Source organism: Ambystoma mexicanum, chromosome 6p (genome assembly GCF_040938575.1).
Source record: "Ambystoma mexicanum isolate Mex_15411 chromosome 6p, UKY_AmexF1_1, whole genome shotgun sequence".
NCBI lineage: Eukaryota > Metazoa > Chordata > Amphibia > Caudata > Ambystomatidae > Ambystoma > Ambystoma mexicanum.
In genome coordinates, this window is record NC_090935.1 from 304672367 (window position 1) to 304699131 (window position 26765).

Genomic DNA, 26765 nt, shown 5'->3' on the forward strand with positions numbered 1-26765 from the left:
AACAACCATTAACACCTCTGCTGCCCTCCTCAACATCACACTATAAACCCTAACCGTGTTTAGTACAACACCCTTTCGACCTGTTAGGCATAGGCCTCTCTCCCACTATATAGGATTCTCAAATCTAGCTGTGTTTAATATTAAAATCTTGTGGTCACCTTGTGTCTCAAACATAGCTGTCTTTAGTACAACACCCATTTGAGCTATTGGGCGTGGGCCTCTCTCCCACTGTGCAGGACTCTGAAGTCTAGCTGTGTTTAGTACAGTAATCATTTGGTTGCCTGTGTCTCAAACTTAACTGTGTTTAGCACTGCACCCATTTTGATCGGTCAGGCATAGGCCTCTGAACCATTTCAAATTGCATTGTTGATTGTGGGCCTCTCTCCCACTATACAGGACGCTCTAATCTAGCTGTGCCCTGTTTCAGATTGCATTGTTGATTGTGGGCCTCTCTCATACTATACAGGACGTTCAAATCTAGTGGTGCCCTACTTCAAATTGCATGTTTGACTGTAGGTCTCTCTCCCACTATTCAGGGCGCTCATATGTGACTGACCAACTCTTATCTAGAGAGCATCACTGTGAAGTGCGACAGAGATCATTGGCTGATGATTGTGGAGTGATACTGTGATTAGGAGCTCGCGCATCATGAGATGACAGTGATTGTTAATTGCACCCATTAGGACAACTCGGTAGTTACTAGCTATCCTTCCTAATCCCACATAGTTGGCTCACGGCAGTGAACCTCGACCAGAGAGATGCACATTAAGGACAACTACCGATGACACCTCTACCTTACTCAAGACTGTGACTGAACAAGCTGACAAGACCACCTACAGACAGAGCCCAAACTTGCAGCAGGAAATTCCCTACACCCACTACTACACCACAAGACAGCCGGACCAAAGCAAAAAATTCAACCCAGCATCAACAAACAAAATAAAGACCAAAACAACTCTCAAGCCCAAAATGCAGCGCAAACGGCCAGTATCGAGGGAAAGAAAAAGAGCAGAAAGAACAAACACACCAGAACAGAAACAAAGACTCACAACTGCAGAACACACTCCCACAGACAGGAACCACAACTGAACCAACGCTGAGAGAAGAGACAAATCCCTCTACTTAACTCCTTACCTCGCAAACAACTGGTCACCAGAACAAACCAACACAACGCGAGAATCAGCAACAGCAGACAATCATACACAACCACACAGAAGAAGAACGGACAACGCTAGAAATAACAAAAACACAATCGATGCAATAACACCTTACATCACCAAAACAAGAGGAACTTCCACTCGACACCCACAATCCTTGGAAGAAGAACCTGATGAAAACAAAAACCCAAGACTGAACCTAGAAGAACTTTTCGACGACACAAACTCACCTGCACCAAACTCAACTATAGATCGACCTGAAAGGAAACCTCAACATCGATCAGAAGATGACCCCAACATTAAAGCCCATACCAAACTACACCTCCTAAACTCCACTGTAATCTAATTAACGCAAGATGCATGTCAAAACACTCAACAGAGATCTTTGACCTACTCTTACGTCCCGTCCCCTTTCCTCCATACTGTATGGGCGCCCCTTCCAAGGGACGGGAGACGGAACCTTTTTCACCAGAAAAAAACCTTCTTCCCCTTTAAATTTAGAGGCGCGAGGCACAGGGTGCATGCGCTACCCTGAATCCGCACTCTGGTGCCACACCTCGGTCCCCTTTTCCACGTCGACTGGAACGGTCCGAATTCACCAGCACTCTTGGGGTTTGGCTTTAGCCATGTAATTCCACGTGCAGATACTTCTTCTCTTTGTCTTTTTTGTCTTATTTATCATTCAGGTACTCGGTCCTCAGGTGTCACGCCTGAAGTGGGAGCAAAATGGCACTCCAGCAATTTAAAAAAGAGAGAAAAACAAAGTTAAATAGAAATTGGACCACACCAACAGGTAAGTACTCGGGGCAATAGAACAAGAGGAACTATAGTGATAGAATCGGGTAGAAAAGGCTTAGGGCCAAAGTCAATAGGACAAAAGTCTTTTGCTCAAGATCACACGGTTCAGGGTAGTTTGCGGTAAAGTTCGTGCCACGGATTTCGGACGAGGTTGGTTGGTACAAAAGTTAGTTTAACAAGAAGAGAAGGACAAGCCCTCGGATTGGAGAAAGATTTCACATACTTTCCCCGCGGCTGAACAAAACGAGCAACCGGGTTTGCACAGTACCTTAAAACGGAGAGGAAGCTGTAGCTGAGGCGGATGTTCCTGTTAGTTCCTGCAGGCTCACGGTTCCTGAAGCGACTGTCGGACTGACACGAAGTAGGAAGACTGGAGGGTCCTGCACTACCAGCAGCAGAGCAAAACAACAAATAAAAGGTGCGCTCCTTAAAACCCAAGCAGGGTCCGACCTTCCTGGCTATCCGGCCCACTGTAGCTCTATACAGCAAATTCGACCAGAGGAGGGGTCCTAGATTGCAGTTTGGGCGAACTGGTTGGTCCCACCAGCTCAATGGAAGACATTTCCTGGAGGATCTTCTCTGTCGGCGGATTCTGACGATTCAGTCCTACAGCAGGGCTTCACCAGGCGGTTCAGTCGTTGAAGGGGTCCTCTTCAGTCAGCTCCTCATTGGTTCTTGTGTTCCAGTGGCGACTCTGCCTTTCCAGTCCCACAGACCTGCTTTTTATGCAGTTTTACCCCATTCATACATCCTAGCTGTCAATCACACAGCAGGGTGGCTGTCCTGCGAAGGACAGTCCCCTCAGCCAATCAAACAGGAGTGCGACTTGGGTTACCAAGGGAACCCATGGCAGGGGTCCAAAGATCCCTCCCTCACATCCTGCCTACCTAGACTTTCAGGCGCCTTAAGGAGGGCTTCTGTGCAGAAGCCTGCGAAAAGACATCGAACAAAGGAATCATCCCCGGTTTGGTGCCTAGAGAAAAACACGAGAAAGACTTTAACAAAAAGAAATGACGAATAAACCCATCCAGAGCCAAAATAAAATGTATTTGGTTAAGCGGGTTTATGTTCGAGGCTAATAAAATAGCCTGAAACAATACCATGATTATATAAGATAACCGCGGTAGAAAAGTTACAGTAGTTACCACTTCCACCAGCCAAGTCTTAATGTAAAGGGAACGAAACAATGCTCCAAGAGACACAGACAAAATGGGATAAGAGTTAACCCTTTCCAATACTCCATGTAAGATGGGGTGTACTGGGTCTGTGGTTAAAAGTGACTATATAAAGTTAATGTCAACTTTACCTGTTTCTAGGGGACAGTAGTCGGCCCCAGAAAATTGAGTCAATGGGAAGTCTCAAAGACAACCCGGTGTCAATGCACTGAAGGTGCTGTGTAACACATGAAAAATATGAGGCCATGGAGTAGGTGAGGCTCCACTGCTCAAGATCACACAAAAAGTGAAAATACATACAGCAAAACACACGTAAGAGTGGGGAAAACAGGCTCACACTCTTACCAGGTGAGAAAAATAAATCCTAGAAATCCAGCAAAGCTGCAGAGGGACTCATTGGGTAAGGGAAATCAGCCATTTATGAGAATTCTCCCTAACAAACAGCATGGCTTCGGGCAACGAAATTCAACCCGGATGTCAAGGAGAGCATTATAGATTCCCCTTTCGAGGGGAAGGACCTCTTCCACTCCTCAACAGACGAAGAACTGGACAAAAAGAAAAACAGCTCACAAACGGCAAAGTCTCGATCCATTCTTACAAAGACCACGCCCAAATCGTACACCCAATCTCAGCCGCGCTCGGAAAAGGGTCGTACATATGGAGTGTTCTGCGGCTTCCAGGCAGCTGGACCACTTGCCGTCTCAGAACCAGCACAAACAAAAGGGGGGGGGGATGGGTAAGGCCTTTTTCCAGACCCCTCCTCAGCGGCAGCCTCCGAGGGAGGGAAGGAAGGCATGACACGCCCCTTCGGGTCCACGTGTCTCTGGTGGGGGGGCAGGCATGTTCTCCATGCACATTTCTGGTGCCAGAATTTCACGGACCCCTGGATCTTCTCCGTAGTATCCACGGGGTACCGCCTTCCTATCCCAGTCTCTCCTCCCTCCACTCCCACACGTTGGGTCAGCAGCTCTTTTGGCGTAGATCAGGTCCCTCGTAGAGAGCCAGGCAATGGAGGAAGTCCCAGTCTCCCAGCAAGGCTTTGGCTTTTACGCTAGGATTTTCGCCATTCAGAAGAAGAACCAGGAGGGGCCGAGAGTTGTGCTGGACCTTTCCACCCTCAACCACTCCCTACCCCTGCAAAAATTCAAGATGGTTATGCCAGCTTTTATTGCGGAGACATTGGACAAGGGAGACTGGATGTGCTCCCTGGACCTGAAGGACGCGTACCTACACGTCCCGATTTGGCAGCCCCACTGTTCTTTCCTACGGTTCAGGATCATGGGCTACCATTTTTAATATAAAGTCCTTCCATTTGGCCTCAACTCGCCCCCAGGGTATTTACCGGACTCGTGAACGCTGTGGTGGCCCTCCTCAAAGAGCAGGGCGTCCACATCTAGCCATACCTCGACGACTGACTCGTCAAGGCTACATCTCCGGAAGCGGTTCGCCACTCTTCCCATGCCCTCATGAACACACTGCACGATCTGGGTTTCTCTCTCAACCTCAAGAAGTCACAGCTGCACCCTACGCAGACTCTGACATTCCTGGGACTCATTTGGGACACGTGCTTCGAGAGGGTCTTCCCGTCGCAGGACAAAATCTCGGCCTACAAGAGGGCCACCGCTCACTTCCGCAGCAGAGAGGTGACCTCGGCATGGTGGTACCAACATCTCCTAGGTCTACTGGCAGCGGTCCTATTAGCCGTGCCGCACACGAGACTAAGGATGAGAAGGATTCCGCTGCACTTCGCGGCCTCATGGAATCAGGAGCGGGGCTCGCAATCCGAGATCATCAACTTTCCTCCATCTCTCCACCCAGACCTAACATGGTGGTACAGGGACTACAACCTACGGACGGGCAAGCCCTTTCGGCCGCCCTCTCCGCAGGCCACCATCACCACAGACTCCTCGCTCGACGGTTGGGGAGCCACACTGGACGATCTCTTGGTCCACAGCACCTGGGCTCGACAGGAGCAGGAATACCACATCAATTGGTTGGAGCTGAACGCCATCTGGCTAGCGCTCAGAGCATGCCTACCACTTAACAAGGGCAAGGTTGTCCTCATCCAGACAGACAACTCGACCAGTATGTACTACGTCAACAAGCAGGGAGGCACCAGATCCCCTCCTCTGTGCAGACTGACGATCAGCATGTGGGACTGGGCCCTGGAAAACACAATGTACCTCTCGGCATTCCACCTCCCGGGGGAATCCAACCTAGAAGTGGACAGGCTCAGCAAGCTGGTAGCAGACAATTGAGTGGCAGCTAAATGACCTAGTTATTCAAGAGATCTTCAACAGGTGGCGTCACCCCCACGTGGATCTCTTTGCCACCTGCCACAACAAGAAGTGTCCCCAGTTTACCTCCTGGCAAGGTCAGGGTCCCAGCTCGATGGGCGATGCATTTCACCTCCAGTGGACCGGCATGAAAGCCTACGCCTTTCCACCCACTTCTCTGATCCACAGGGTAATTTGCAAAATCAAGGAGTCCCGCTGACTCCTCATCATTCTGATAGCTCCATGGTGCCGACCAGTCCATGTTTTTCGGAGCTACTCGGCCTCTTGGAGGAGCCCCCGATGCACCGTCCGACGGGCCCAGCACATATTCTGGTGCAGCGGGGTGTCAGAATCATCCACCCTGCGCCAGGGAAACTAGCCCTCACAGCGTGGTACCTGAGCAGGTAACGCTTCGGCACCTTAGCTTCTCACAGGCCAATCTGGAGATTGTACAAGGCGCCAAGAGAAAAGACACCAGGGCCCAGTACAAAAGCAAATGGACCAGGTTCTTCCACTGGGTAGACTCCAAGGGAATTGACCCCTTGGCTTGTACTTTGGACGACGTGCTCTCCTCTTCGGCGCACCACACTCATTCAGGCGTACAGGTGGACACCTGCTGCACATACCTTGCAGCCATTGGGGCTTACAAGAACTCGGAGGAAGGCATTTTTTCCTCCTCCATCCCTATCGTCAAACATCTGACGGGTCTCGCTAGGCTCTATCCGCCCATCAAGGGACTGCACCCGGTGTGGGATCTTAACATAGTTTTGGGCGCACTGGCACACAAACCATTCGAGCCAATGGCGTCCGTGGACATCAGGTTGGTCACCATCAAGACGGCCTTACTAGTCGGCCTTACCTTGGCTCGTAGAGTCAGCGAGATCTAGGCGCTGTTCGCCTCTGAGCCATATACCACCTTTCACAAGGACATGGTAGTCATGTGGACGCACCCGGCATTTCTGCCCAAGGTTCCGTCTGCTTTCCACCTGAACAAGGAAATAGTCCTTCCTTTGTTTTTTTCCCGACACTAAGGACGAAGCACAAAGAGTGCTGCACTGCCTGGATGTCAGGCGTGCTCTGAAATTCTACTTGGACAGGACCAAGGGCTTCCGCAAATCGGACGTCCTGTTTGTCACTTTTGGAGGCTCAAGACCAGGCTGTTAGGCCTCTAAGGCTCCCATATCCCGCTGGATGGTCTCGGCCATCAAAAAAGAAGCGTATGAGGGCCAGCACAAGCCGCTTCCGGCCAACATGCATGCCCACGCGGTCAGGGCCAAGGCAACGGCCATCGCCTTCCAGTGCCATGTCCCTTGGCAAGTAATAAGCTGTGCTGCCACTTGGGCCTCTCCCTCTTGCAAGCATTACTGTCTGGATTCTCGCTCTAGATATGATGCGGCTTTCGGACAGGCGGTTCTCAGAAACCTATTTGCTTAAGGGGGGTCTCCTCTCCACCCTGGGGCTTCAATCAGTTGTAATCGCCCATACACTATGAAGGAAAGGGGACGGGACGTAAGAGTAATTATAAGTTACTCACTGTAGTGACTAACATACTCTTAGTCCATAGTCCCCTTTCCTCCATGCGTTCAACCAACCGCCCCTAATAATACTGGTGTCATCAGGCAATGTTAAATCTATTATCGACTTGTCAATGGGGACTGAGGTGTGGCACCGGAGGGCGGAGTCAGGGCAGCGCAGGCTCCCTGGGCCGCGCCCCTCTATATTTAAAGGGGAAGAAGGTTTTTTTCGGTGAAAAAGGTTCCGTCTCCCGTCCCTTGGAAGGGACGCCCATACATTATGGAGAAAAGGGGACTATGAATATGTTAGTCACTACGGTAACTTATACTTTCTCTATGACAACGGCATAGACATCCTATTCATCACAGAAACATGGCTGGACGACAGCTACAAAATCACACTCCAAAGCTGCCTCCTAACCAACTTCAAATGCATTCAAGTAAACAGGAAAAATGAAAAAGGAGGAGGCCTCACAATAGCATTCAAAGGACACCTGAAAATAAAAACAGACGAACCACTCAACATCATCAATTACGAAACCATGATCATACACTTATTAGCGAACCCAAAAACCAACGTCACCTTCATCCTGGTGTGCAGACCACCGACATACGATGCAACCTTCGTCGATAACTTAATAGAAGCCATCATCAACATAGCCATCAAGCACAAACATCTAATTATCCTGGGAGACTTCAACAGTTGGTTTGATATAAGTCACACCAACTCCAAAACTCACTGATTGGACAACTTACAACCATGAAACTATGACAGCTGGTCAAAGGGGCAACACACACGGCAGGACACACCCTCGACGCAATCTTCGCCAAGGAAAAACTTATCACCACAGCACCACTGATTTAAATACTGTGGAGTGACCATCCCATCATCCCATTTGTGATCAGACTAACAACCCAAGAACGCATCCAGTACCCCAAACTCACAACCACCACAAAAAGAAACTGGAAAACTGTCAAAGCAAGCAACCTTTTCGAACAACTGAAGATGACCAAACCCTCAACTACAGAACTAGAGCTGGCTGACCTAGACAGAAAAGCGGAGCTACTTCACAAATGGATTGCTGATAAAATTGAAAAGATCACCCCGGAAAAACTATTCACCCCATCAACAAAAAGGGCAATGGCAAAATAGTTTACCCCACTACTAAGCGCCATGAAAAAGGACGACAAGAAGGTGGAGCTAGAATGGAGGAAAGAATACAACCCAGACAAACAAAATACTGCTCCAGAAACAAATCCACGCATACAAGAAGGAAATACAAAAGGCAAATGGAAGGCATTCTGATGACAGAATCACCATTCCCACCAACACACAAAAGAAATGTTCAACATCATTAAAGAAATGAGAAACCCATCAGGCTGCGACATCCGACAAATCATACAAACAGACCAACCAACCAACCATAACATTCAACCAATCGGACCTAACACAGAGCCACAGCACAAACTCCAAAACTTTCCTGAAATATCAGCTGAGGCTTTCGTCTTGCTGGTAAAACACAGCAAGAAAGCAGGATCACCCATGGATCCCTGCCCCCCTGACATCTACAAATCAAACCTTGCACAAGGAACACCATCAGAATATTGCAGAAACCTCCTAAATCTCTCACAAGCAATAGGGACTGTACCGAGAACCTTCAAATCTGCATATATCAAAAAGTTAAAAAAACACTACTGGCGACGTCGAAGACTTCCAACTACAGGCTGATTTCAAACATTCCCTACCCAACGAAACTCCTTGAAACCTACGTATACAAATTAACCCAAGAACATGTAGAAATACACCACATGCTAGACCAAGCACAAGTCGGTTTCAGACCCGCAAGAGGAACAGAAACAGCACTACTATGCATCTGGGAAGACCTAAAAACAAACGCGAACTCCCACACAACCTCAGCCATGATTCTGCCTGACCTCTCTGCAGCCTTTGACACAGTTTGCCATGACACCCTAACCAAAAGACTAGAAGACATAGGCATAACGGACATGGCACTACTCTGGATTAAATCATCCCTAGCAGACAGAACAGAAGCCGTCTGGATAAAACCCTTCAAATCCACCCCACGAGTAAATGACTGTGGAGTACCACAAGGGTCCTCACTTTCACCACTGTACTTCAACAACTACCATACTCCAGTAATCAGAATCTTCAAAAAATAAAATATTACATGCTACAACTATGCAGATGACCCTCAAATCATCTACAAAATCAAAGACACTCAAGCCAATCACTCAACCCTAATCGAGTGTCTAAAAGAAGTCTTTAACTGGATGAGCGCCAACAACTTGAAAATCAACCCAGGAAAGACAGAAATCATGATTGTATCCAAAAATCAAGAGAACAACACCTACATTCCATGGCCAACGGAAATAGGAACCGCACCAATACCATGTAAGGTAGTTAAAAATCTGGGAATCCTGATGGACAACACCCTAACCATAGAACCACAAATAAATACAATAATTAAGAAATGCTTGTACCTCCTTCACACGGCAAGAAGAATCTCACCTTTCCTCTCTTTCACCCACAAAACACTCACAATCGTTGCCCTCATCATGTCAAGAATCGATTATGCAAACAGCCTCTATCTCAGGATACCAGAATAGGTCCTGAAGAAACTACAACGGATCCAAAATACATCAGCCAGACTGCTGCTCAAACTATCCAGAAAAGACCACATCACTCCAGCCCTAAAAACGCTGCATTGGGCCCCAGTCAAACATCGCATCACCTTCAAAACAATGTGCGTAGCACACAGGCCAATCAGCGGACAAGGAGCTGAATTCCTACAAAAGGAAATGACAATCTACAAACCAACGAGACTCCTCAGATCAAGCTGCGAAATCTGCCTGGAACAAAAACCATACCTTAAGAAAAATCTTGGGGGCTCCTCCTTCTCCCACTTAGCTTCAAAAACCTGGAACAATATCCCGAAACAAATAACACAAAAGACCACCTACAATTCAGAAAATTACTAAAATCTTGCTCTTTAACATATCAGATTCAAACTGAAAATAGCGAAACAACCAAACGGGAAACACAAAGAAAGGATTACAAAAGTCAAGATGAAACTGACAACATCCAGAACCGACTAAAGAAACTCTTAATACAAGAGAGACGATGCTAAGTTGAATATGACACAAACGACACCTATGAGGACAGAAATCAGCATCCCTAGCCAACTCCAGCCAACAACCTCACCCCCCTCCCCCAAAAATGCTACCAGGTATCAAACTTGTATAGAGTTGTGTGAATGTTAGCACTTGCCACACTTGAACTAAGTTGTGGACATTGGCATAGGCATTGACCGGATGTAGTTGTGAATGAAGGCAGGTGCCGCCCTTGGACATAATTACAAACGTTGGCATGTGCCACGTTTCGAAGGGGCTGGGAGCGGTAGCCTCCATGAGCGACTGAATAAGATGATGAATGCCGACCAGCCGCCACATATAGATGGAGTAGCCTTGGCTGACCGATGCCGCGCACCGACTGGATTGGGAATGCGCTCTGGTCTAGTTTTGAAAGGACGCACAAACACCTGCCTGACCCGCATACAGACAGATGTCACGCAGGTGGCCGATGCCGAACTTGGGAAAGGTTATGAATCTGAGTCGATGTCATGTATGAAAGGGACTGTGAGTGTCAGACGGCCCCAGATCTGGACGGAGACGCAGAGATGCTTGCGCACCCCACTTGGAGACAATACGGAAGTTTAGTGTCTTGCTTCCGGACAGCAATGCCAATTAACCAATCCACTAACAATCTCACCCCTCTGCATACACCTCTCAAATTCTAACCAAACACAACCACATGCCTACAACACAACAATCAACACAAACTTCACTACACTGCAACACCAAAACAAACCACACATAGACTCGCACAACAGCACATGACTAGTAAAACACCCCAAGCCAAGCCAATGGAATTGCCAGGCTGAGGCCGCCAACAGCACAGCACATCACAGCTCTCTTGCACTTTTCCAGCTTATTCCCACTAACTCCCCCCCTCCCTTTTTTTCAGAGCCCCCAGAGCGCCAGGGGACCACTCCGGTCGTGATAGTGCGCGGTACAAATATCCTTTAACATTAACATGTAAATGTAGTTCATTCGGCAAGTGGGAGTCAATTTATTACACTGGTTCAAAATGTTGATTGTTTTTTTGAGAGAACAGAGATGATTATAAAATGCAAGGTACTTGTTGAAGCTAACCCAACCTACTTAGCAGTTTGACCTGATTAATGGAACACTCCATATTCTTGATGCCAGTGGAATTGCATCATGTCATTTCAAAGACCTGGATCAACAGACAAGATAAAACCTGGTGTATGGTTTAAACTCCTTTATTTCTACTTTAGTAACCTTTGAGGACAGGTAACCGATGAATTCATGGTTTGGGTGGAATCCCTCTCGACTAATGTCGTAAACGCTGACCTTTTCTGTCTCTTTCCTAAAACCCTTCAAACAAGCTTCTTCAGAAAACAAAATAGCAGTCAGTTATTGAGAATGTCCTTGAAATGACGAGAATAGCTTGTTCCCTACAGCATTTGAATTTAACAAAAAACGCAAGACTCTCCCTCCAGTGTAAACCTCTGCAGTCCCAACGCTCTGGTTCATAAACAAAAGACTGTAGTATGAGTTTTTGGGCACTAGGGTTTTGAATCAACTTGTGCTCCATTTCATTGTTTTAAGAACTCGTTTTTAGGCTAGTCTGCTGCAAGGTCACAGGTTGGGGAGATCTCTACTCCCCATACCTCTTGTCACCATTGGAACATGTTTGTACCCTGGTACCTTGCGCTCGTAAATTGTGTTTACTCTTTATATCCTCCTTGGTTGTGGTTTGTGCATATTTATTTTCTTATTTGGGTGATTGGTGATCAGCCGACATGTGTTTCAACCTCCTGGGGTCTTTCTCAAGGCTAAACGTGTTGCCTAGGGTGGCCGGATGCAGTCCTGTTGGGCTGATGCGAAGTCTGCCCATGTGTGCTAGGGTCTGGCTGTACAGCTTCAAGTAACCTTCTGTGTTCTTTTCCTCAATCCATCTGAAGAACAACACAGAGGTGGACAAAGTGGACTGGGTTTCTCTTTTATTAGTTCCCATGGGTCAGGTTAAGGGTCTCGCCACCTCTCTTAGAGTACTAATTACTTGAATCTCTGCATCTGTCCACTCCTCCTCTGACCCTGAATCCTCTAGATGCCACACCACAAGCTTGTCCCTCCTCCCCAACTGTGAGTTTAACTTCTTCTGATTGGATATCAATCCTGCCTTCTGCCTGGGACTACGTGTGCCCTGTCGTTCCTCCCATCACTAAATAGCTAAAGAAATCAACAAAAAATCAATTGGGTTCTTATATCCTGCGTCACGCAGGAGTCCAGCCTCTAAGCACAGGCATGGAAAGAAAGGAGAAGCGGATAGAGTTGAGATGAGCTGAGGGAAGAGAATCCGTAGGTAGGATGTGCCTTAGCAAGAAAGGAAGAGATATCGGAGTCTGTGCAAGGAGAAAAAGTTTACATTGAGGGGGCTGTGAAAGGGGAGACAGAACAAGATGAAAAGAAAGAAGAGAAGGGCGAAGGAGAGAGATTTTAGCAGAAATGTATTAAGCAAATTCAGACACAATAAGAGCAGAATGGGTAGTGCATTCCGGAGCATTGGGAGAGATTAAGATTGAAAGTGCAGTAAGGGTAACAGAGTTGGGAAAGTGCAGTCAGGGTCTAAAACAATTTTGCCTAGTGCCCACCTTTTATTTAAATTGAGTAAAAGTATTAAGATACTTAGCGGGGTGCAGGGGAGAATATCAACCCTGACACTGGGTTGTACCAAACTATGTGAAAACAGCAGGTGTCCACAACCTTTGTGGAACACTCCCGTCCCTTGCACACCCTGTAGTTGAAAAAACATCCAAATTCTCTTGCGTAATTTCAAAATAAAACTTTATAATGGGATGATTTTATCATCCATGAGTTCTATGCCCCAGTTAGGGTTAATTTAGACAAACCATAATTCACCATTCAATTTGTATCAGTTCATAACCAACATATATAACATAAAGTAAACTGTTTTTACAGTACATGGTACAAATGGTAACTATTTTTCATAGTCCAGACAACCAAAATCTTCCATTTACAATTCATGTGGCTTGTAGTAGACAGTTTGTACTTGATTTTAACTCATAGTCCGACATTCACAGTAATATGTGATATGTTAAATGCGTCTTAGCAGACAGAGCCAAAGTCTTCAAAGTACAGTATGCTTTACGCGTTTCGGGGCGAATAGAGCCCCTTCTTCAGAAGATGTCTACTAGACTTGTTTTTTCTTCAATTTATCTGTATGAACAGTAAAAAGTATATTGTTATTTTAATCATCATGATATATAATAATACCTGTCTGACATGACTGGAAGTGCAGTCAGGGTAACAGAGTTGGGAAGAAAGTTAAACAGATTGAAGAAGTTTTCTTTTGTGGCAAGCATAGGTAGAGTGATGAGAAGGTTTAGGTTGGTGTCCCATTGAGATTTGAACCATCGACGTTCAGCCCTGTGTAGTATGTCTATACAGACAGAGAGGGGTTCATCCATGGCTGGGAAGGTTTGCGTTAAGGAGAGAAGGTGGGTATAAGATATTCAGAGTATCTAAGAGCAGAGGAAATGGAGGAGGTAGCTAACGAGGGGATGTGAGGTGAGGGCAGAGATGAAAGGACTGAAAAGAGCAGAGGTTCGGGCATCGGGCATTGGATGGATGTAGAAAGAGGAGATGGAAATGAAGGGGAAGGTAACAAAAGGAAAGAATGAAGTGATCAGAGGAGGAAAGCAGGAGAGCAGAAAGAGTATGTATTAGGTACAGGAGAAGATTGTCAAGGGAAGAGCCGGAAATGTTAGGGGAAGGTGTTGGGGTATTGAGATTAAATTAATCAAATATCGATGAAGGATGTTGGTATGGGTAGAGGAAAGATGGAGATTAAAGTCTCCAAAAAGAATCTGAGGAATCTCAGAAAGAAGAAGAGTAGAAAGAAAGGCATCCAGATCATCACAGAAGGAATTGATTGGACCAGGAAGGTGATACATAATCAGCAAAGCAAGAAAATGAGGCTTAGAAAAAGAGGCAAAGTGGGATTCAAAAGAATAAACTATAGGGGAGTTTGGTGGATTAGGAAAGTAAAGGAAATTGAAGATGGAATGCCAACATCCCTGCCCCGTCCAGATGTGTGAGGGGTTTCAGAGTGTTAGGGAGAATTCTCTGTAAAGGCTAATTTCCCAAACCTAGTGAGTCCCCCAGCAGCTTTGCTGGATTTTTGGGGTTTATTTTCTTCTCCTGCTAAGAGTGAGACTCTTTTACTCCCACTCTTAGACATGATTTGAGGTGTTCCTTTGTCTTTCCATGTGTTTTATGGGCTATGGGGTCTTTTACTCCATAGGGTTTCATGTGTTTTTGATGTGGGTTACACAGCACCTTCCGTGCCGTAACCCAGGGGGTGTCGTAGCGACTCCCCAACATAGACTCCATACCCTGGGGCTGACTACTGTCTCCCAGGGCATGTAAAGTCACCATTGACTTTGCTAGTCCCAAATTATGAACAGAAACCAGTACAAACCATCATATTGTGGACGTACTGGTCGCGGAAATTCGATTGCCCCGGGGTCTGTTGTTCGAGGGGGCACATCTCCGTCCCCACTGATCGAGTTTTGGCTGGTGGCAGTGGATACTACTTTTTATATTCGACCGCAAATATATCTCTATGGGATTTTCCCATTGTTCGAGGCTACAAACTTTAATTATTTAATTCTCATAACCTCGAACATACCGCCGGTTTGTTCATTTAATATTAATTCACCGGTTGGTATTTTTTGCCAGAACTCGATTCTAAAATGGCGTTTGTGTTCTCTTCTGTGACTCCAACCCAAGTCGAGCCCTTTGTTCCACTTTTTGGCAGGCTTCTCCACAGAAGCCTCCAAAAGTGAAGCCACTCTGTCTGGGTACCACAGGGGGTGTGGGAGGGGGTTTAGGCACCCTGGACTGAGTTGCCTTGGCAACTCAAGTCGCACTCTTGTGTGATTGGCCCAAGTGGTGAGCCGGCTAGCTCACCTCTTAGCATGTTTGATTGTCAGTTAGGCTGAATGAATGGGGGTTTGCTGCATAAAAGCAGGGCTTTGGGGACTGGAACTTCAGAAGTCGCCACAGGACTTAAGAATCCGAGGAGGGAGAAGATGAGCCAACCTGCAACGACAACACCACAGATGGAGCCCTGCTGAACCGTCACACCACTTTTCCCGACAACAGATGAGATCTCCACTCCGGAGTCTTCTTCCTTTGACTGATGGGGATAACCAATGTTGCCTTCTTTTCACCTCCCTGGAGCATCTCGTGGCCGCCATGCCAAGCACTGCGGCAACCGGAATACCACGGCTTACCACTACCGCGAAGAGAAGGGTAGTACCTTTTAACCGAAAGCACTCCGCTGCTGGTTTCTTCCCTGGCAGTGCAACGACCTTCATCTTTTCTCCACGGCGAGACCTCCTCTTCCTCTCGACGTAATACTGACTTGCACCCGCTGCCAGGAACAACTGCTCCCGCTGGAGCTTCCTTCACACTTAAGGTACTGTGTCCCACCTGGCTTCCCTTGCGACAGATCGTTCGGGGTGACAGTAAAGCCTCGACTTTCTAACCTGGGCTGGCCTGGGACAACCTAGCTAACTTTTCTGACTTTAATTTTATCCTTTTTGTGCGAACTATCTACAAGACTCTGGGCATGACCCCACTGTGCGAACCTGGACCCCTTCTGCTTGCTCTCTCCAAGAGCTGGGCCTTGCAATTGACATCCTTGCTCTCCAGTTGAACTCTGCCTATCCTGCCTTACTGTGGTTCTTTTAAAAGTATTGAAATGTGTGTGCTTCCATAACTCTGCCTTTTTACCTCCCTTTTTTTATAACTTATAAGAGTGCCATCTTGTGTTAAGCGCTCACCTCTGTCTGAAAATAAGTGGTGTTTCTCACTAAGACTTGTCTAATAAGTAATTAGGGTTGTATATATATATATATATATATATATATATATAATACTGTGTGCTGAATTTACTTACCTCTTTTGTGCTAGTGTAATTTACAAGTGTGTCTTTAAATAAATAATTATATACTTTTACACCAAAGCTCTGGTCAGTGTTTGCTTGTGCTACTGTATCTCTGTACCTATTGTGTACACTCTATATACTGCCTAACTCTTCTTGAGAGAGGTCTGACTGCTCAGCCACAGCTACCAAGTGAATCTGTGTGGTACAGACTGCTACCAAGTGGGTTTACTGCCAAACATCTGTAGTCTTAAGTCTTTTACAGTGGTCCCTAAGGGAACTGCACAGGTTTCTGCCTAACTGAGAGAAACTAGTTTGCAGTTTGAGATTACTTAGCAGTCGTCTTCCTTACCATTAATTCTACTCTACAACATCACAATATTTACCCTATGATGGTAAACCATATACAGGAAATGGACAACTGTTCAACTCTGAAATTTAACAAAAATAATATCCCCACCCCCAACATGAAGTACCTGACCAACCACCCATAATCCTATCTGTAATACCAAAGCAGTGCACTAGTGGGGGCTCAGAGGAGTGTGGGTTAGAGATGATCTAGGCTGTGATGAGGAAACAAAGGATTTAGAGTAATGCGGTTTACCGGTAAATACTGTAAGCATCAGCACGCTGGCCCTCTTCATCGCAGCCGTTATCATATGAGCATGGTCCCAATGTCTCCGGGAGAATGGTTGTCCCCAGTGTTATTTGACATGTTTCCTATCCCTAATGATGTTTATTAGAATTGATGGCCTAGATAGTCCACATAATAGTAAATCATAATAATAATTAATAATCTTTAAAATTATTGGACCCAACCTCGGCTTCTGTTCAACTAAAATATTGTCTTTGAATCATCTTAAGAATACATTAAAACGTTCTTAAGCTGAAACTGGCAAAAATATGATTGATTGTAGAAGAAAACCTGAACCCCTACCTTCCTTCTTTTTGGCTACAAGAACCTGCCCTCTGCCTCAGACCAGGGGGAAGTAATCCTAGACCAAAAGCTTTCTCGCCTGCCTCGAGCATGGTGTATTGCATCAGATAATGTAATGTTCTAATTATAATTGGAATGCTCTTTAATAGCGTAAAGTGACTGAGGTAGAGAAGTGTGTATGAGATACACTGAATGGACATTTCTGCTGCACCACACACAAAGGGGCACCGTCTTAACATGCTACGAATGTTGTTAGCTGGAAGACCAACAGTATACACTGGTCTGCCTTGTATTCCCGTTTTTTCATGTTGGTTTCTCACGCTAAACTATAAATATAAGATATTTTATAAGTGTGCCTTCAACGTTCTCCATATGTAGGTTTATAGGTTTTCTTTTATACACACATTATTGAAGAAAGAATTATCACGGCATAATACAGGGTTTATGTTTCAACAACCATATAATAATGCAGCTCACAATAATGCCATTATGTTCTAGGAGGATCCAAGGTTGAAGTTTCCAGTGCATATGAGAACAAAAGCAACGTTAAACCCCAATGATTTGGGGCCTCTCCCAGTAAGTATGAACACTGATCATGCTTGATATCATTTACATTGTGTGGTATCTCTTGTTGTAGTGTGTATAGAATTATCCTACACTTCTTTGTATTCACCTACCTAGCACACATGTAGATTTCTGGGTTTACCCCAATTTTACATTGAGATAGCATCAAAAATCCAATAATTCCTTTTCTTTTCTTTTTAAATTGCATTTACTATACAGAAAATTAATATTGTCTGTCAGTACTGAAAAACATGTGACTATTACTTTAAGAATAGATGTTGGGTTAATTTTCTTCAAAGAGGAGAGGTAATGTATTCAAGTGCGAACTTCAAATGTTTTTTTGTTGAATTTGAAGTATTTGTGAAGATTGAATTAGGTTAGAAAGCCCAACAGGATCCCTTGTACTTATTAGGAACTCACATTAGTGACCCCTATAATGCATGTCATATCACTGTCTTCCGTTTAATTATGTCTGAGCCATCTGACCAAAGGAAGCCCCGAAAATGCCTGTTAAAATCTTGCCAAGCATGTGGTATAAACACTACTGCCTGTAGAATGAGCAAGTGGCATGTACATATACTGCCTCCATCCCTGTAAAGTGGATGATTGAGAGTGTTCCTTGTTTTAATGGAAGGGCTAAGAGGGATGGGGATAGTCATCTAATTTGATGGGATATATCTAGGATCAGAGAGGAAATCCACCTTGATGTTCCTCAAGAAAAGAAGGCTCCTAGAAATGATCAGATTTTAGGAAAGTGCCTCACAGATAATGTCATAACCCAGGTTCACATATATATGGCTTCACCCTACCGCCACAGTGCTCCATGTTTACAGGCAAACCAAGAAGTCCAAGCACAGTGGGGAATTGACATTAATGGGCCCATCTCTATGAGCACCTTCTCTGTGACCTCCCTGTGTCTCATAAAGCCACTGTCTACCCATGGCATCAAGAGACAATGCAGGTTGTCAAAGCACCCATCAGTTGATGCCACGCAGTAACTGTCCTGTTTAGCGTGAATGGAAACCACAGGAACAGCAAGCCCCACTAAACCTCCAGCAAACTATAGTCACAATGGCTCCAACATGACATACTGCCCCACATAGGGGGAAAAGGGATTGGGACAAAATAAAAAACTGCCATACCTTTCGGTATTCTTCTGAAATCTGCAGAGGGGCACATCAAGGGAGATCAGAATTGAAGCTTTAATTTTCTCCTAAATCTAGGTCTCCTATCACTTTCCTATCCCTGCCTTCCTGCTTAGTTACCTGGGCACCTTCAGAGAATAGAAACTCAAAGGTGAAACTCTTGACAGAAGAGTGACTCAAAATGTATTTTCCCACTAACTAATGTTCTACTTGAAGGTATAGAACTAGGTTCTAGGTTTCTCACTTCAAGTTAAGGCAATCTTAATAACTTCCCTCATCTGAGTCACTACTTTGTTTTGCTTTCTTAGATGTTCCTTTTCCCCTTCCTTTTCTCAACTATTGTTTAAATCCCTCCACAAGTCGTGTACCCTAACTAGCTATCTAAAAGGTTTCTGTTAATGACCCTAATATCAGCTAACTAAACATAACAATGATAATGCATTATCTACTAAACTATGTACGTCTTTTGCTGGTTGGCCAATTAAGTCTTTTTAAAGATCTGAGTGTTGCTCTTCGAGACTCCAATTTCCCAATGCTGGTACAGATAGTCTTTTGGAGCTGGCCTGCTTCATGAAGCTTCACTGAACCATAGCTAATGATATCTTCTGAAAGCTGTACAGGGTTTTCAGTATGGAAAACACTGAAACAGGAGGCTGTGCTACAATGAAATACATTAAAGGCTAGCACTTAACATTTATTTAATTTATTTACAAGGCACCATAGCCTGCAGGCATCAGGGTGCCTGAACATAAACACAAACACGACAGGCAGGACAGGACAACGGGGCAGAGTCATTTAGGAGGCTTAATTGAAAAGAGTGATCTTCAGTTTCCGACTAAACATATTGCACTCCTTTAAAAGTCTGAGATCTAAAGGAAGGGAGTTCCAGACTTTGGAAGCCATAACGGGGAAGGATCTACCAAAGCTGTTGGCAAGGTTTAATTTTGGGTTTTTGACCAGTGCTAAGGATGATGGGCATAGGTTTCCTGGGGTGGGTCATAAGGAGAAAAAAGCTCTTTGATGTACGATGGGAGCGTACCATGTATAGACTTGTGTACGAGTGAGGCTGCTTTGAATTCTAAGCGGGCAGCAACAGGAAACCAGTGGAGATCTCTTCGCTGTCTGAGATATGGTCTCTTTTGGATTTCCTTTTTACAGCGAGGATAGCATTGTTCTGGACCACTTGTAAAGCCTGGATATTCTTCTTATGGGCCCCAACCAGGAGCGCATTTCCATAATCAAGTCTGGGTAAAGTAACTGCAGAGCCAGTGATGAACAGACAGATTTGGACAAAAATGGGTGAAGGTTACTCAGTAATCTGAGGTAGTAGGTACCATTTTTCACGATCTGATTAACGTGAGCCACAATATTAAGCAGAGAGTCCAGGTAGAAACCTACAGTCTTAACACTCTTTGAGACCTGGATGGAGCAGCCCTAATTGGGATCAGGCTTAGATCTAGGATGCGCGGTGCCAAATAGCAGCTCAATTTTGTCCCTTTGAGACACATCCAATTGGTTTTCATCCAAGTTTCGTAGATGTCTGAAGGGTGCTCACGTTGTGATGTTAGTCTCCTGTGAGTTAAACAACCAACTTTGTGTCATCAGCGTAGTTAGTAGAAAACACCTTCAGCTCATCTAAGAGGTCACAAAAAGGTTGGATGTACAAATTGAACAGCAGAGGTGACATGCACACCCACTGAGGTACCCCACAAGAAATGGGGGCAAAAGGTGAAGTGGCATTGCCCCAACATACTCTAGAGGAGCGGTGTGAGAGGAAAGATTGAATCCATTGGGTAGTGTCCAGGCTGTAAGGACCAGTATTTTTTAAGATAAGCGATAGCCGATTGTGGTTCAGGAGGTCAAATGCGGCCAACAGGTCTAACAGCACTAGGATGCCGGTGTGACCTACTTCAAAGACTCTCAAAAGGTGAGTTTGAAGGTCCAAAAGTGCAGATTCTGTGCCATAGTGTGGCCGAAAGCCGGACTGTCTGGGGTGCTGGATATTAGATTTTTCGATGAAGGCCTGAAGTCGAGTGGTAGCACATTTGTCCAGTATTTTTAAGAAGAAAATGACAGTTGTTGATGGGACACAGATATTCTTTTTTTTTTTTTATCTAGGCCAGGTTTCTTGTTTAGTGGTGAAATGATTACCTTTTTAATGGAATCAGGAACTTGGTTAACTAGCCTAACAAAGAATGGTGCGAGGATTTCTTTTTGATCCAAAATAAGATTGGCCGGACAATGTTTTCCGGGCACTGGGAGGGGCGTAATGAGGACAGAATATTCATCATGTCTAAAATAATGATGGATGTGAAACTGAATTTGCAAAAACTATCTTTAATGTCTGTTTCAAGACGGGGAGAAGACATTGACAAATCTTTGTAGGGTTCAGTCCTAATTCTGGAACGTGCCTTATCCACTTTTGCTTGAAAGGCATATTGTATTTCGAGACAATCTTGGTCTGTAGGGTCAGTGGGAGTGGAAAGAGTACTAGGTTTCTCTAGAGATTTGACAATATCGAAAAGCTTCTGTGGTGGTGTTAGCCTCTTCTATCTGCTTATTATAGAATTTTTTTTTTCATAGATAGCCAGCTTGTAGGCTTTGTTTTGTCCAAAGCCTTCCATAGGGTTTTATTAGCTTCAGTGGGGCATTTTAGCCACTTTGTCTCAGCTTGTCTTTTACTTGTTTTCATTAGGCTTAGATCTTGGGTATACCATTCCTGGTGCGAGGCATTTTCCCTAACCGTTTTATTCCTGATAGGGGGCTACATTATCCAGCATAGCACGCATAGACTAAGACAAAATAATCATTTAAGGTGTTGGGGGAGTCTAGATCTTAAATTGCGGTCATAATACCCTCCAGACAATCTTCCAGATCTTTCACTGTGACTTTTTTAAAGTTACGGTTCTTTACCATTTTCATAGGATTCTTACTTTTGGAAGATGGATTTTGGCTAAGGATCTCGAAGGTAATGAAACAATGGTCGGACCAGATGCAAGGAAGAGAGTCCACAATGTTTACTCTGAGGTTGCTAGCCACTACCATGTTGAGAATGTTCCCTTTATTGTGGGTAGGTGTTTTGTTGAGTACATAATAAATGACATTGTTCCCACCAACATTTAGAAGTGTACCCAATTGCATTTAGAAATTGCACCCAATACCCTCTCTGAGAAAGTTGAATTTAGGACTGTTCCCACCTGCATTTAGAAGTATATCCAACTACAGTTGAAGTTGCGCCCATTAGCCTCTCTGAAAGTTGCTCAACTCAGTAGTATACCCAACTGCATTAAGAAAGTGTACCCAATTGCATTTAGAACCGTACCAAGTTGCACTTAGAAGTATATCCAATTGCTTAGAAGCACCAATTAGTCCTTGACTAGTTGAGCCCAGAAGTGTGCCTATAAGTGTGAGTCACTGACCCTAGAACTACAATCAGAAAACCCTCCCAAATCAACCTCACACCAATCACGAGCGCACCAACTCCACCAGTGCCCATCAGAAACCCAAGACCACTCATCTCCTGAACCCCACTGCCGACCCACCAGCACTGCCCGTGCCCGCTCCCCCCACTACCACACCCCACCCTGCAATCGCCCACCCCCCGCCTTGCCATCATACCCCTGCCCCTCCCTAAAAACTGTGCGCCTAGCCCTAGCGAGAACCAAAGCTGCCTCTGTCTCCCCCTCTGACCCCCTACCCTCTCTCACACCAATCGCACCAAAGAAAGCGTGCTGACTGGACGAGTGTGCCGACTGGACGAGGGTGTGAACTAGACGATGATAATGACTGGACGAATGTGTGGAGCGGACGAGTATGAGGAACGGAAGAATATGTGCAACGGACGATACTTAATATGCTTTGGAATGAATGAAACACTTGAAAACATACATCATACCACACCCCACGCTTACTCTCCCCCTTACACCACCACTCATCTAGAACACAGAGATACTATGACACCATTCGGTATAACTGTTCTCATATCTACATTCTCCCGCTTACTCCACATCACTCTAAGTAATCATTGCTGGTTTCACACCCCCCAGCCAGGCGTTCTCCTCAGGCCTAACGCAGCCACACTCGTTCTGGGTAAAACCGACCAGAGCGAACACATACTCCTGACCGCTCAACCACCACACCTACAGCTAAGAAGCAGCTACCACTCGATTTCCGCACCAGCTGCACACATACCTGGTGCGCACACGCACTTTTGGACTCCCTCTACTCTCTCTACTGACCTGAACTTCGGTTCCCAAGGGCGTTCAACCTACCAGCGCCTTCAGACCATACCAATGGTATATAAGGCGCTATATAAATGCAAAATAACAATAACAACATTTAGTGATTTTTTTTTCCAAGGCAATCGCTTGGCTGTTTGCGCTGTCATTGTGCCATCTGTTGAAGTCCCCAACTACCAGGGTGGAACAGTTGGGGCCACGTAATCCATTTTGAATTTGGAGAAATTCATCCTCAAAATTAGGCATGTCTGTAAGGGGGCGGTAAACTAAAACAAAGTGAATGCAGCTGTGCTCCGTGAGTGTCATTTTAACATGCAGAATTTCACAGTTAGTGCAGGAAAAAGGGGATTGGAATAATTTCAGGTGGTCTTTAGCAATAATGGCCACCCTTCCCCATGGCCTGAGCGGACGGTTCTGGCAGACAATTGTGTAGCCCTTGGGTGATGCTAAAACAATCATTGGGCCACTAGATTCATTTGTCCATGTCTCAGTAAGGCACAATGGGTCTAAATCCTCCTCAATGATGTAATCCCGAATGTTAGTAGCAAGCTTATGGAGAGTGCGGGTGTTCAGTAAAACGTATTTTGAATTTGGCGCAACCTGCTTTTTAATTTTTGATGGTTTCTCACAGAAGTTTACCTCAGATGTCTGGCCAACTGCTCAGGAAATGCTGGTTTATCTCAGGCAGCATGTTCTTTAGTAAGCCCTCACATCAGTACCTTTTCTGGAATCATTTCCCATGCTGGACTTCAGAGTAGGTTAAGGCCTGATGGTATTTTTCAGGTTTTAACTTATTTATAGGATCATAAAAGGAAATAGTCTATGTTTGGTGGAAAAGTAAATGAAAGACAGTTTAGAAAGTTATCTTATCACTTAGAAACTAAGCAGCATAAGCTTTCACACTAAACCTTAGTTACAGGATTCTTAAGGGACTTCTTAGAATGTTATTACTCCTAACTCCATAGTATAATATCAGCACTCAAACAACCTGTATTCCCACCAAGCTCCTTGAACCTTTACAAAATATATTATAACTTTATAACCAAACCTCGCTGTTTTCCATCCCCACCAGCCTTAAGCTAGCCTTTTCCCCTACAGTGTGGTTCCTGACTTCTCCTTTTTGGACCAAGGGATCCAACACCATCTTGTCGACCACAGCATCATTTCACTCCTCAACGACAGTCATTCACTTCATTGGCTACTTCCAGTCATCATTGGTTACAGCAGCAACATGATGGGGGCAATGTTGACAAGAAAGGCATCTTGCTTAAAAACACCACAGAGAAGAGGTCCGAGGTGGTGGTCCTGCATCGGCAAGAGTCTTCTATGTTTCTAGCAGTAAGGGTTTCCAATTGAATGAGTTTCTTTAGAATTACATCCTTAAGCATCATATCAGCACTGACTTGTCTTGTTTTGAAGGGAGTCAGATAGCATGTTAACTCCATTGCAATCACATTTCCATCCTCCGCTCCCAGATGGGCCTGTGCCATTGCCGAAACCTCATCTATCAGCCCGAGTGCCTCGTACAGAGTCTGTGCTTAGGAAAACCAACGCATCTACAGGTGGAGCCTCAAAAGCGCCTCATTAGAAACTGCATACATAGCCCATTCCGGACACAAGGTTATGTACCAAATCCCACCGTTCCCAAACAGTCTGATGAGGAAATAGGACAGGTAGGATTCACAATATATTTGGCATTCCATATGTGAACCCCAACTGAAGGTCTATTTAAAAATTCTGCTGGAAAGTATACGCCCGATCAGACTGGACCATTTTGTGCCATGATTAGTAGGTCTTTGACTACCTTCATTTTGAATTTCAACTTGGATTAAAAGTGTTTTGTCTCACCGCAACGAGAAACCCCAACAATCGGTTGTTTATTTTCATCCTTTAAAACATTTTTTAGGAACGATTGAATACAATTGGGTCCCCATTTTCCATGCCATCTTTGTGGAAAAAGGTTTACGCATTCTGGCAAGTAAATGCCAGCTGACACAAATGTTCTCCTCTCCACAAAGCCAAAAAAGTATTGCATTCAACGTTTTGATATTGTGGCATATCGTATGAATGCATCAAATTTACAATGGTCCTATGATTGGGCATCGTTGGAGGTTTTCCACCATTTAGAGTTTCTTCTAGATGACAGGAGGCAGGAGTCAGTTTGCCTTTAGGGATGGCTAGACAGCATTTAACCATGCACTTTTCCTTGCAATGGACATTGAAGATATGTGATTTAAGAAGATGAATATTAGTGCAGTCCTCTGAAGAAGGGGCTGGTTTAAATGCACCACCTACAGCCCTGAGATGTTGGCGAAGATCTTATGTATGCCCTTTGATGGATGGGCGCAATTACCCAACTATACCCAAGTACTATTCTTTAGCAAAAACATTTTATGCCTTTCTGGGATTCAAGCACATATCAACCAAAACAACCAGTAAAATAGCTTTATCATGTCCCTAACAGTGGTCCAAACACTTCTTCACCAAACTCAAGCAGACCATGCCTGCCATACCTCGTATTTCAAAGTGAGCCTGGCTCTGTTTTCCAAACTCCCCTTCCTTTCACCGGCCAAATGGTAGGGCTGTTCTCCCAATTTGAGTTCCAATGGATGACCATCAGAAAGATAGTTTAATTGAAGGTGCCATCACACTACCCCTCATGAAAGCTGGGGGGTCTATTCTAGAAGTTTCCTTGTAAAGAGAAAAATAAATTGAGTTTTATACTGCATTGTCGATATCTCAAACTTCTTCAGAATACAAACTTTCAGTATGGTTATCCAGTAAGGCACAAAGGGGAGTTCCCTGAAGGGAGCTGCAAGAGTAATACTTTATATTCCCATCCCCACAAAGTACAGGATATATTTGAGTCTCTTAGTAGGAAACTGTAATTTGAAACTCACAATGTTTCCAATCAGTCCACGGTTGGCATCCAGGATTTGTATGAAATGCTTGCCTCTGGTTGGATCCCACCTCCACCGATGAGAACACCACATCTTTCCGTATCTGGACAACTGGCTGATCTACACCCCAACAGCGCCACTCGCTCAAGGATCAATGAACCTTTTGACGCACTTTATTTTTTTAATGAACTTCTAAAATGTGCAGCTTGTTTAATCGACAAGAAGCATGATACTCTTAATGAGCATCAAGAAATAAGTCTCTGGGAGAAAAATGTAAATCCTTTTATGAGAATAAGCTCTCCTTGAAACTCTTTGCTAGCATACTGCATGCTACATATACATTTGATCCGGAAATACCTTGAAGCAATGCAGCTGGCAGAAAGTCTTCAGTTAATTAGAGGAAAGGATCCGTCTAGGTTGCTATTTCAGTGTTCCTGCACTGGTAAGTACACATAAATACACAAGGCAGCACTATTCCAGGACCTATTTATCAGTCAGTACTGATAATACATCATTGAAGTTGAGGGCAGCCAGGTTGGGCCCTGAGCTCTTTTCGACCCAGACCAAATATTTTTACCTCTGCAGGCAGAGGGCCTGTATGATGAGGTGTGCAGCTTGGTTGATGGTGCTGTCCTTGAGACCCAGGAGCTCTACTAATGTACATTTCGAGAGTGTATGCATCTCATTCAGCAACATCTACCAGGTGTCTGCAATGTGACCACAAACACAATAAGCAAGCATTAATCCATCAACAGATGGTCCTGATTTAACTGGAAAGTACCTCACTTGGACAAATTTGCAAAGGGTCAGAACCATCCTTCGCAAGTAGGTTCATGCATAAGGGGCTACTGATGGAGACCACTGGAATCCGAGTAGTGGATTTTGATAGCCCAACTCTGATCCCATCAGTGCTATTTTTCTGATTCACTTCACCTCTCCCAAGAAGCCATCCTCCTAGTAATAAAGCCATTCGGGGCTATCT

General features: G+C 44.9%; 1 protein-coding gene across 13 annotated transcripts in view; it reads left to right on the top strand.

Annotated features, from left to right (window-relative positions):
• The window catches only part of NEDD4L (NEDD4 like E3 ubiquitin protein ligase), a 2900454-nt gene that overhangs the window by 2078500 nt on the left and 795189 nt on the right, over positions 1–26765 (top strand). For all 13 annotated transcript variants that reach the window (XM_069627054.1, XM_069627053.1, XM_069627056.1 and 10 more), the window contains one exon: positions 17435–17512. In XM_069627054.1, the coding sequence (XP_069483155.1) occupies positions 17435–17512 (78 nt within the window). The remainder of the gene's footprint in view (positions 1–17434; positions 17513–26765) is intronic.